The sequence below is a fragment of the Rhinolophus sinicus genome, linkage group LG01 (genome assembly GCF_036562045.2).
Source record: "Rhinolophus sinicus isolate RSC01 linkage group LG01, ASM3656204v1, whole genome shotgun sequence".
Lineage (NCBI taxonomy): Eukaryota > Metazoa > Chordata > Mammalia > Chiroptera > Rhinolophidae > Rhinolophus > Rhinolophus sinicus.
The window spans coordinates 192,573,364-192,586,359 of NC_133751.1; the positions used below are offsets into that span (position 1 = coordinate 192,573,364).

The window sequence follows — 12,996 nt, forward strand, 5'->3', positions numbered from 1 at the left end:
GGGAGAGAGGAAAGACAGAGACAAAACGAGCATGAACAGAGACAGAGAGACAGATGGAGAGAGTAGGCAGAGAAAGACAGAGAAAAGCCAAGCCACAGAAAGTCAGACAGAGAGGGGGAAAAGACCAAGATAAAGGCAGAAACAAAGAAAGACAGAGGCCAACAAGCTTACACAGAGAATGTGGGAGATTAGATAGAAATACACAGAGACTATAAAGGGAACCCGAGAATCAAAGGGGGACAGACAGACAAAAGGACACAGGAGCCAGCTTGAAGGGGCCCCCAAAGGCTCAATCTGGGAAGATCTGAGCATCAAAACACATAATGACAGGAATGGCTTAAATGAGCCCATTCTGATACGTGAAATAAGTGAATAAACTGAAATCTGAGGAACAGAATATTTACAAGCCTCAAAGCACCTCCCCACATCATACTTGTAAATCACCAAGGGGAAAAAAGTAATTTTTCCTGGCAGACTCCACGTTAATCAGGTGACCAAAGTTAACCAGTAATGGGATGAACGGAAATCGTGGGCCATGGAAGGGATACACTAAAAACAGAATATCACTCCTGCGACATTTTTGCCAGACAGACACAAGCTGCATCTAAGCATGAGGGAACATCAGACCAACCCAAATTGAAGGACAACCTACCAATTAAATGGCTTGGAATCTTCAAAAGTGACAAGGTCACACGAAAGTCAAGGAATGATGGAGGAGATTTCCAGACAGAAGGAGACTGAAGGGACATGACAGCCAAATGCAGTGGTTGATTCTGAACTGAATTCTTTCCATGCCCATCCATGCAGGACATCGTTGGCCATAAGGACGTAACTGGCCACATTTCAGTGGGGAAAGAGGATGAGATGGTAGTCACGTATCAGTGTCAATTTCCTGACTTGGATGGCTATGTTGGGTTAGGTAGGAGAAAGTTCTTGTAGGAAAATCAGGAAAGTATTTAGGAATGGTGGGTATCACGTCAGCAACTTACTCTCAAATAGCTCAGTGAAAAAGTTATTGGCACTGTATTTGCAACTTTTCAGAAGTTTGATATTGTCTCAAAACTCAAAGAGACAGGCAGACAGATAGAGATAGTGGGGAGGCAGGAGGGAGCAGAGACAAAGCAGAGGTGGAAGAGAGAGCAGAGGGTGATGGAGCCGGGAATGGGTGCCAGGAATAGGCGCCAGGAGCCCAGCAGTGCCCCCTGGTGGCTAGGCCAGGAAGCCCGGCCTGGGTTCTAATATTCCAGAGAGCTGGGTTTTAGGAGCAGTGCTTCCAGCTTCTTCTGGGGGTGACATGAGGGTGGGGTTAGGCCACTGCCCAGCTCTGAACCTCACTCAGTGTCCCCCATGCCACAATAAGGGGCAGGTCCCTTCCATTCTGAGGTCTCACCCTGCTGGTGATCCCATCTCAGCCCTTGGCTGGCAGCCTTCCGGATAATCTCGGTCACATATATTCCAGGAAGGGGGCCCAGCCCAATGTCAACTGCAGCAGCCCTGGCCTTGAGTGGGAGGAGGTGCCGGGAGGGGACTTGGGGTTCAATTTAAGGCCTGGCTGGAGAAGCAGGCAGGAAGCCCTACAGCACATTCATTCCAGTCCTGTTCTGGAACACCCAAGCCCACTTCTCCCTGTAAGTCAGGCAGAACTCCCTCTTCCAGCTTACACCCCAGACTTCTCTGCCTATACCCCAAAGCCAGCCCTTCCCCCAAAGCCTCCTCCCCAAAGCATATTTGGGGCAGGGGGATCTCACGAAAGGTCTTGGCTGCCCAGTGAACAGATGGGGAACAGGCGGAGCCTTCCAGACTGACAAGCAAACACCCAAGCTTTTCCCCTCAGCCCTGGGTTGCCTGCCCATAAAATCTGAGCTTATAAAATCTCTCCTTGCATGGGCTTGGAGAACAGAAACAGGGTTTAAGCTACACTCTCTGGCCTCGTTCACAGCCTCTCTAAGCACTGGGATGGGAGTCTAGAGACCTACCGTGCTTCCCCGCAAATAAGACCTAGCCGGACAATCAACTCTAATGCATCTTTTGGAGATAATTTAATATAAGACCCGGTCTTATTTTACTATAAGACTGGGTCTATATAATATAATATAATATAATATAATATAATACCAGATCTTATGTTAATTTTTGCTCCAAAACATGCATTAGAGCTGATGGTCCGGCTAGGTCTTATTTTTGGGGAAACATGGTAGTTTCTAGGCTGGCATCATTGAGAACATCAGTGACCTTCTCTAGGCCTCACAGTCCCCAAATGAAAAATGAGGGGTTTGGACAACACAGTCTGAGGGCAGACAGAGCAGGGGAAACAGGGGGCCAATTTGAGATGGAGGAATTGGGGGAGCTAGGGGTGGGACATGCTGATGGTTACAGAGAGCAGGATGCCCAATGAGACATCATCCCTCCAAGAGAGGCTGGGGAACACTGGTGGCAGTGAGGAGACCAGCTCAGCCACCCCCAGGCAAGAGGCCCAGGCTGTGACCTTGACCTCGCTGGCGTTGATTTCCCTGGCTATAGAAGGGGTATCTGATGATCTTGCTGAGTCGCCCACACATGTCTGAAGGGCTCCAGGATAATGGAGGAGAGTCTAAGCTGGGTGAGCCTCTTATCTTCGAATATCTGAAGGAGCTATCGTTGTAAGCAGAGACTGGACATAATCTATGAAGTTATTGGAGGCAAAACAAAGCCCAGTGTGCAGAAGCTACAAGGACACATGATTAGACTCAAGGAGGAAAAAGAACTTCCCAATAATCATGTTAAAATCAGAACGAAAACAGGGGTCTGGTACCTACTCTGCCCTCGCCCACGGCTACTCTGCAGGTACAGGTAGAGGGTGTGAATGAGCCCAGAAAGTGCAAAGCTCCCTTGTTACGACAATGACTATCATTTTCCTAACAAGTGGCAGATAGCTTCACAAAGCACTCCCCAGCCCCTTCCTCGCTGTATTGGCTCCTAACGGACCTGGGGGAACTCAGAGACAGAAGAGGCACTGCCACAGCCAGAGCTGCGTGATCTCTCCAATGCCCATCTCCCTCCAGAGCTAGAGCCCAGACCAGGGAAGTGGTCCCAGCTCAGAAGTCATCCTTCCCCACCCTCCAAGCCCAGAGCCCTGGCCCTGTGACAGGCCCACTCAGCATCAGAGGGCTTTCCTGGCCCTCAGGGGGATCCTCTCCCTCCCAGCCTCCACTCAGCCAAGCCTGCCTGCCAGATGCTCGTCCCAGCCAGAGGGGTGTGGCACATCTGGCTTGAACAGCCTTGGCGGGAGTCCTTGGCCCTGGGATGGAGAAGGCTGTTTGTTGGTTCCTCCCTGCCCCATGGGGGCGCACAGTTCGGTGGGGTTGGAGGAGGGGTTGGTGATGGAGGGGATGATAACCCGAGGGGTTCTTTAGCTCATGAGAAGTTCCTCCTCCCCCAAGGAACTTCCCGAGCCCTGCCCTAACTAGGCTCCCTGTGCCAATACCACCAGCCCTGGATGACGTGGCAAGAGGACAGGAGACTGTGAGTTAGTGAGCCTCGGGAAAGAGAGTCACCAAAACACAGGCCTAGGACAGAAGTGGAGTGCCAGCTCCACCCTCTCCCTGCCTCCTGGCCCTCCACCCTCTGTGTCTCCTTGTCTTGGGTTGAGACATCAGGACCTGGCTGGTATCAGCCATCGTTTCTATGGGAAAGACTTGCCTCCCAAAGGAGCTGCAGCCTGGCCTCTAGGGGTCCCTGGGGCGCCTCAAATGCAAGCTTCTCCCAACCCCACCTGACCTTCACATACACACCAAAGTTCCTTACCCCCCCACACACAATCCCCTAGCCAGCTAATATCCTGACCATGTTCTTAGTCACCCCGGGTGGAAAACTCTGAATCACTCTCAACTCCTCCCTGCCCTCCACCCTCCAAGCCAACCAGTTGCCAGACTCTGAATTTTGCTTCCTAAACATTCTCTCGGCCCTCTTGTGCCTTTTGATTCCATTGCCTATTGGAGGCCTTGTCACTTCTGCCTATGGCTATTGCAACAGACTCCAGGGTCCCCCCAACACTGGCCCCTCCTCCCCACACAGCCTCTAAGGAGCACAACTCTACGGGGTCACTGATATCCTTACTCACCCCAAAACGTTCCCATGCCTTCCAAGATAGAACCTGCATTCCCTAAAGCCAGCAAGGAAAGCAGCCTTGGTCCATACCCAGCCCACCCTGCCATCTCAATCCCCATGTCCCACTCCCCAGCTCCCTGCCCTTCACCCACCTCTGAGCCTCTGCTCTGCTGTTCCCTAATCGCAGAATGCCCTTCCTTCCCTCTCAGCTTGTCAAGTTTCTAGTCATTCTTGAAGGCCTCATTCAAACTTTATCCCCTCGGGAAGATCTTTCCAGATACACCACCACCACCACCACCTCTGTCAGAATCAGCCTCCCCACCGCTGCCTTCTTGTTTTGTTGTGATAAGTTAAAAGCTCTGGAAAAGATGAACTCTCATATGCCCTTTGCCTCATTCACCAGTTGTTAATGTTTTGCCACTTTTACCTGCTCTCTCTTTCTGTCTCATTCCCTGCCTAACCTCAATATTACCCTCACACTCGGGAAATTCACTGTTATCTAACATTCAGTTCACATTCTAATTTCCCCCTTTTGTCCCAATAGCATCCATTACACCTGGGTCTTTATTTTGGTTTTTATTTTGGACTCCAGATCCATTCAAGATCCTGTATTACATTTAGTTGCTGGGTTTCTTTCACCTGCTTTAATCCAGACAGAGCACGCCACCTTTGGACGTTTTTGAATAGTCAAGGCTGTTTTGCAGAATGTTCCTCGGTTTAGAGGGTGGTTTCCTCATGATTCAGGCTAAGTGCCCCCAGGTATCCCTGCCTTTCCTCACTTGTGCTTTCTTGGTGCCCTGTCACAGCACTCTGACTTGCCCCTGTTCCCCGACTTAGCTAAGTGACTCTGGGCAAGTTGCTAAAAAAACCCCGTCTGCCTCACTTTAGTAATCTATTAAATGGGCTAATAATAGTAACCCTCATAGGGTGTTGTGAGGATCAAAGAGATGATGCCTCAAAAGCAGTTGGAACAGCGCCTGACACACAGCAAATGCTCCCTAGCCGCGGCCTGTGTTTCGTGGGATCGTTCATTCCTTGCCCAGCAGGCGGCACATGTCTGCAATGCTCCATGTCTCCCGTGGCCCAGCCTAGCGTCATTCCCAAAACAAGTCTGAAGGAAAGAATCAAACGGAGCTTTTGCCACGTGTACCCTAGTGTAATTACACCCCGCTCCCACTGACCTGCCCTCAGGGGAGAGAACACTAGGTCACCCCTTGCTGGCATCACCTGGCTGAGGAGAAAGCTCTTTGACTAGGAGTAACCCTGGATTTCCACAGGAGGGCAGAGGACAAACAGCAGCATTCACCGAGGCCCTCCCCAGGTGACAAAGGAGCACACAGAGCCTTGGGGAGCCCAGGATTCCACCTGGTGACCCTCAGCCCCTGACTCAGTTCCTGAGCTGGATGACCTCTCCCCATCGGCCAGCTGTCTCTCTGCCCACCCCCCTTTGGCTCCTTCATAAACCATGTCCCAAACTTGCTGAGCATCAAGTCCCAAGTCCCTTTTTGTGCCCAAAAGTGAAATCATCTCCTGGAGTGGGAGGGCTCAGCGAGTGACTAGTCTGAGCTCCATCATGGGCCTGGCGCCATAGTGAGAGGCTGGCTCTGATCCCTCACTGACGCCTCACGATGTCCTCCCATGAGCCTGAGGAACTTGCTCTGGGACACACAGGCAGGGCAGGATGGAGCAAAGATTCCAATCCGCGTCTGTCAGAGGCAGGACACCAAGTCCCTAACCACGGAATGACGGCCACTTCCCACAGGTCAACAGTCGGAGTCTGGCCATCTCGAGACTTGACAGGCACAGTGTCAGTGTCCCCCTGTCCAAAGGCCATCTGGTGGCCAGCTCAGCCTGTCATTACGTCCTCATTTATTGTCACTCCCTACACTTGGGTTTCTAATTTCTCAGCTTCATCTTTGAATCCGGTTTCAAGTTCACCTCCCAAGAGGTCTTTACTGATACCTCTCCTCCCCCCAAATCCAGGTTCGGTCCTCCCTTAAATGCCCCCACAAGTCCCCTCTTGATAACACCCATCTATGCATAACCATCAGCTTGACTTCTGCAGGCTTCTTGAAGAAACTCCATAATCATTTGTGAGGTAACTGGACAGTCTATGGGTGGGTGCTTAGATGCCCAATGACTGCACGGTTTCTTTGTCACAGTGCTTCCCCAACAATCCCGTCCACCCCGAGTTCTGATGCCCCAGCCCATACCCTCCCTCTTTCCAGGAGCACTAAACCCAGCATCCATGTGGCCTTGAGCAGGCCACTTTCCTTCTGTGGGGCCCCTTCACCAGGGATGGAAACTGGAATGAGTGATCCCTGCCTTTCCTACCTCATAGAACTAGAATGAGGTGCAAATGAAATTGTGCAAGTCAGAGAAATATATGCAGGTAAGGTACACAGAGGCTAAATAATTTCCCCCAACCACACAGCTAGTAAGTGGCAGAGCCAGGATTTGTGCCCAGGCAGGCTCACTGCAGCCAGCACTCTGACTGCTGTGCATGCTGCCTTCAGCAGAAGGCCTCCTGACCCGGCCTTCACCTCAGTCTGACCACCCCATTCGCCCTGGCCGCATATGCTCTACTCTGTAGTATTCCCAGAATGGACAGCCCTGGATGGGGAGGCAGGAGACCAGGGTTCTAGTTCTGATGCTGACATACTGTGTAGCCTTAAACACATGCATCATATAATAAGAGCTATCATGTCTTGAGCTCTCACTGTGTGAGAGACACCATTCTAAATGTATACGTGCATTAGCTCACTTAAAACCTAACAACCTATAGGTAGGTGGGGAAAACGAAGCACAGAGATGTGAAGCTACTTGCCTAAGGTCACACAGCTACCAAATGGCGTGGCCAGGATGAAACCCAGGCACCGCACTCCCGGCCAGCATGCTACATTTCCTCTGAAACTGCAAAAAAACAGTTCAGTATTTCTCGCTGATTTTGTGCCTCAAAGTCATTTTGAAAAACTTTGCAAAAGTAGGTTTTGAAGTCAGATCCTGGTGAGTATCATGCAGCCCAGCCTAATGCCCACACCCACCATTAGGAGGCCCGTGTGGGCACAGCCCTCACAGATGAACAAAACTCCAGAGAGAGCAAGTTCAGGACCGAGGGCTCAGAGTGGGGTTGACATGCCACCCCAGTCATCTGAGGGCTCATAAGGACCCTTCTGACAGAAATGTGTGCTTAGCCCTGGAAGGACACCAGCTCAGGAAAGAGAACACTTCATTGTCTACAGCTGGAAGTGGCCGCAGAGAAAAATATCCAAGTTTCTGTGAGGTCCAGAAAAGTCCAGTGACGAGTCCGAGGCTACACATCTTGTTGAGTGCCGGGCCCGGGCTGTACTTAGGCCCAGTCCTGCCTGGTGGCTCTCTCACCCCCCACCCTAATAAGCCCCTTCAGAGTTCCGGGCAACAAACTTAGCCCCTCTGGACAGAAGAGGCTGCAGCTCTAACTCCATCAGCACATCAGAAAGTCTTGATAAACAGGCACGTAATTATTTTCTAAATAAGCCATTCTTAAATATGTAATAGCAAATAGGGGCATTTGCTGAGCAAATCAAGTTATGCATAATATATCGCTCTGCTCCTCAGCTAATAAAGTGATTTTTATTTCTAGAGCTTGTTAAAACTATGTACTGCAGATATATTACTTCTTGGATAAACTGTCTGTAGCTGTCCCTGTGCAGGGACATGTGCACACACAGGCACGTATGCACTCACACTAGGGCACGAGTCCTATCTCTTCCAGACTGTGCCTCAGTTTACCGCTCTGAGGCCACAGACCCACCTAGTTCTTAGCCAGAGAGCAACTGGGCAGAATCCCTGGGCAGTCAGGAGCTTCAGAGGTAGGACCCTGTCTCAGGGAGCCCCTCCCCCTACATAAGATCTGGGATACGGGAGATCTTGTGAGCCAAGCAGCAGATTTCAGAGTGGGGGAGGGACCAGCATTTACTGAGCACCTACTGTATGCCTGGGTATCTGGTCTTTTGACATACATTATCTCTGTCCTCACCCCAGCCATACAAGATGTGTACTATTCTCCCCACTTTACAGATCAGGAAACTGAGCCTTAAGAAAGTAACTGTTGCACACAAGTCTGCCCATCTGGTAAATGATGGAACTAGGATTTGAGCCTAGCCTTGTCTGGGGTCAAAGTCCACGGATTTCCTGCCACCAGGTTCCTCTGAAGGCAGAAGCAGCTCTCTTGCCAAGGTCTCCGGGGCCTCCATTCCCCCTTTCCATAGTTGGTGCCATCTACCCCTTCACTTCCTGCCACAAACATACAACCCAGCCCCACCAAGACCCACCCAGAAGGGAGGAAGTTTGCTGGTACAACTGTCTCGGGCAACCAGAGGGAGAGGACAAGAACCTTGACGGGGTCAGGTGTCCAGTCCACACTGCGCCCACTATTGAGTCCACATTCCCCCACACTCTGGCCCACCCTGGCAGTGGGCATCGAGGCGCCACTCCTCTGCCCGGCCCACTCCCACCAGTCTCTTCCCATTCCCACAGACAAGTGCCTGATCAGCTGTCCCACAGAGCTGGGGAGGGACAGGGGCTGGGACAGCACTAGGAGAGAGGGCAGGAAAAGGTGCGAGGGGAGGGCTTAGAGCGGCCCAAAGGGGTAGCACCCACACTTGCCCTTGGTCCCCAGCACCCTGTCTTACCCTTAGAGACGGCAGGACTATCACTATGGCACTCATGCCAACCTCCTGGCAACTCCCCTTCATTGTCCTCATTTCACCCCTGGGGAAACTGAGGCTCACCGAGGTGAAGTACTTCTCCCATGAGCCGTCAGCAGAAGGATGAAACCCAGGCACCGCACTCCCGGCCAGCACCCATAGCAGCACATCATCCCTGGAAGTCTAACTGCCATCCTTCCCACAGCAGGGCTCCCTCACTGCCCATGCTCGGCATAGGCCACAGGCCTTCCAGCGCCTGTTGGAGGGAGCCTGAAGGGCCTGGAGAGGTGCACTTGGTCCAGGCACCTCTATTACAGGTGGCGGCACCAGGCCAGCGAACCCCTGACGCGTCCTCTGTGCAGGATGCTCCAGGCATCTTCACGCTGCTATTCAGAACCATCCCCACACCCGAGTCCCACACGCCACCCAAACCCCCTCACTCCAGCCCCACCCCCACCTTTCCCTTCTCTGCCCAAACGACACCTGACTGCCCAAGTCTGATCTCCCACCGCTGTCGTCAGCCTGGGCTTGCCTGGGCAGAGAGAGGTCCCCCCAGGACTGGTGAGAACAGGGAAAGGGGCAGGAAAGGCCACATCTGGATCCCAGGCCTGAAGCCCGCTCCCCCCAGCCAGCCATCACTCTCTCGGAGACCAACACTAACCTCAGCCAGGGATGACTTCCTCGCCCTCCTGACCTCTGTGCATGCCTTTTCCCCCGACAGCCGCTCCAGCCCCAGCCCCCACCGTCCTGCAGCAGTCAGCTCTCTCTCAGCCCCTCTCTGTCCCTATTGGGCTCGAGACTTTTACCCCTCACCATGTGGCCCCCAGACCCTGCCTGCCCACCCCTCAGGCACCCTCACCCTAACACATACCTTCCTGAACCTGGGAACAAGAAGGGAGAAAGAGGAGGCCCTGGATGGGGCTTGGAGGAGAGGATGGCAGCGAGTGGAAGCTGAAAGTGGGTCTAGAAGGGATAAAAGTGATGGAGAAGAGCAGAATTCTCCCCCAGCACGGCTTTTTGCATTTTCTAGGTCAATATTCCCTGTTCCCCAGACCCCTACCACTGCCCTTCCCTTAACCTCTTGGTATGGGGGTGCGGGGTGGGAGCAGGAGAGGCTCCAAAAAGAAACAAACTTCCTGATGGCTACCTTCCACTTATAGCTTCTGGACTCAACCGGGGGCGGGAGTGAGAGGGGGGATGCACTAACGGGTAGAATCAGGGATTGGGCCCTGCTGATGGGGAGGGACACAGCCTGAGGGTCTTCTCAGGTCTGTCTGTCCGTCCACCCATCAGAGGAAGAGAGGCTCCCTGCCTTCACCACCAACGCTCCCCCAAGCACAGACTCTCAGCCTAAGGGGGTGGGGGTGGGGGAGTGTGCACCATCCTAGCTAAAGTAGCCAGACCTACCCAGAGCATGCAGGACAGACAGATCCATGTCATCTTTGGTGGGTCCTAAACTCAGGCCAGTCCGGGGCCTGCAAACGGCACTCCCGAGCTCACAGCCCTCACGAGCAAGCAGAAGAAAGCTCTGCGTCCCAGGCTGCTGCTCCTGCGTAGCCAGCATCTGCCGGGCCTCTGGCCCTGCCTGCCTCCAGCTCCCCCTCCTTCTCTTCCTCCTCCCCCACTCCACCCCCTTGTCCCAGCCTCCTGTCTCCTCCCTCCTTCCAGGCTCCACTGGTGACTTAGTGGGGCAGAAGCCCTGCTTTGCAGGGGGTATAAAGAGATAGGGCAGAGGGACAGCTACTAGAGACAGGGCCCCCCACCCTGCACCCCCAACCCCAGACACACAACCCCTGTGAGCCACTAAAGCTTCTCCTGCCTTCTGATCTGAGGTTGGCAGGCCTGGAGTCTGCTCTCCTCACTGTAGACCCCCGCCCCCAAACCACTGATGAATGGACCGACAAACGCAGGACAGCACAATCTGCATACCCTGGGGTTCCTTGGCCCCGTCCCATCTCCAAGTACACATGCAATCCCTCCAGCCTTTGGAACACAGTCCTTTGCACACACTCAGCGACAGGCCTTAATACAAGAGAAACCAGGCCTGAGACTGCCGGAGAATAGCCCAGCCCCCAGGCTATGCATTTCATTCCAACTTTTTTATACTTCTTCTTTCCCTTCTTTCTTTTCTCCAAACATCTGTCCCAGCCCTTCCTGCCCTTCCTAAAGGGAGCCCCGCTCCAGGCTCCCGCGAGAGTCTGTTTTTCTTGACTGTACCCTGGGCCAACATTTGGTTTGCATTTCCCCACTTCCTCCTCTGCCTCCCCCTCCCCCTCCCCGGGCCCAGTGTTCACCTCCCACCATTCTCAGCACTATGTCCCCCAGCCCACCAGCCCTCCCCTCCCTTTTCCCCTGCCTTAGCCCAGGGGCAATAGCCAGGGTCTAGAGGGTGGGAAGAATTGGGGTGCAGGATCCAAATGTCTTCCCAGGGAGCACTGCAGGGAAATCCAGCAAAATCTGCCCAGGGCCTCACTGTCTTTCTTGATCCCCTCCACACACATTTCTCCACAAAACTTCCCTCTTGGAGCTCTGGCCAGGCTGGACCAAGTGAGGGTGGGTGGAGCTGGTGAATCACCAGCTCTGCTTTTTGGAGCTTTCCAGGGGAAGGAAAGAGGATTCAGCCCCACCCCCTTCGGTAGACACACATTCAAGGACACGGTGCAACTCACATAAACACACACAATGCCCAGGACAGGGCCCCACCCAGGGTAGGCACTCTGAGACCATTTTCTTAGATTGAGTAACTTGGCAAGAAAGTCCTCTTGTTTGAGCTACTACGCACACACATGAGTGTTCTGTACGTGCCCTGGGACACATGTACAAAGGGTTACATATATCCTGCCTCTCCCCCACTCACCCAGGAGCATGCCCTCGTCACTCTCTGCCAGCACCACACACAGTGTAACCCCAGGGTTCAATCTCTACAACCTGCCTCTCCCCTCAGCTGGACCTGCCCAGCCAGGTGTGCTGGCTCCAAGCCCACAGTCCAGCCAAGATATCTACCTGGGAAGCCCCAGAGTGAGAGAAAAACATTCACACTTCATCTGGGAAAAGGCTGCAAACTGTGGTTAGTGCACCGAACAAGGGACGGACACTATTGCTGGGTGGCTGAGAAATCAGGAGGAACGGAAGCCAGGTGCCTCATTCTGGACCTTCCTGGAGCAGGTGCCTGAGAGAAGAGGCTTGGTTCTGATAAAGGAGATAGGGTGAGAAATCAGGGTATCTTCTCACACTTACATCTCTCCAAGTCCTTCTGCGGAGCTATGGGGCTAAACAGGTTCTGCCCTGCATCCCCCGCCAAAATCATAATGTCCCTCAGTATGCCCTCCCAAGTCTGCAGAGGCTCTACTGACCGTTTAGCCAACACTGAAATGGACCGATGTTCCCTGTGTAGCTGACCCTGCAGCCCCCACTGGGGATGTCCATAGGCAGACACTCTCACAAACCCTCCCTCCCTCCCCTGGCTGGAGCACAGGGCAAGCAAGGAGGAGCGATTTTCAGGAGGCCTCTCTAAGAGCCCCTGAGCCCACGTCCCCAGCCACCATCACCAGCCCTGCTAGCCTCCCAACAACTTTGAGGGCTCAGCCTGCCAAGCCCTGCCATCCCAGTGTCCACACCACCATCTCCCACGGCCTACCCCTCCAGCCTATTTCCGCTAGTGTCACTGGAAGATGTGTCTCCTGCAGCTATTTGGCAGTTCTGAGAAATCACCTTACAGCTTCCCAGAAATGATTGAAAACAAGACTGAAGACCAAGTCACAGTGACACCAACTTGTCTGGCCTTCCACGCAGCCCATGGGGGCCCTACAGCCCCAGGCCAGCTCACTCCCTCGTCCCCTCAGTTGGTACTGAAAATGGGAGTAGAGGACCCTAGTGTTTATTTCAGCCACGGGTGCCTCTCACTTATGTAATGACCCTGCTTCACACTAGTTACCCGTTATACATCCTCCCCCACCCACAGATGGGGAGAGTTCCTTGGCAAGGACATGCCCTGTGTTTCACATCCCCAGACCCTACCATTCACAGGTGCCAGATGTACTTGAAGAAGGAATGAATCAATCTATCAATCAATGGATCCTAACTTATTTTCCTACTCTTACCATCTATTCCCCTCCCAAACTTTCCACTCTGGTCCTCCTGAAAGGGCCTTGGGCATACCTGGCTTGCACACCTTTGCGCATGCCTGTAATATAACCCCATCTTCAGCACCACCTCTTCCTGC

General features: G+C 53.2%; 1 protein-coding gene across 18 annotated transcripts in view; it reads right to left on the reverse strand.

Moving 5' to 3' along the window:
- Nucleotides 1-12,996, reverse strand: part of TNS1 (tensin 1) — a 222,287-nt gene that overhangs the window by 181,736 nt on the left and 27,555 nt on the right. Inside the window, exon 1 of one of the 18 annotated variants that reach the window (XM_074313019.1) lies at nt 10,182-10,309. The exons of the other annotated variants lie outside the window; for them this stretch is intronic. Coding sequence (XP_074169120.1) covers nt 10,182-10,214 — 33 coding nt within the window. The 5' untranslated portion in view covers nt 10,215-10,309. Of the gene's footprint in view, nt 1-10,181; nt 10,310-12,996 lie in introns of those variants that run through there. 18 annotated transcript variants of the gene reach the window in all.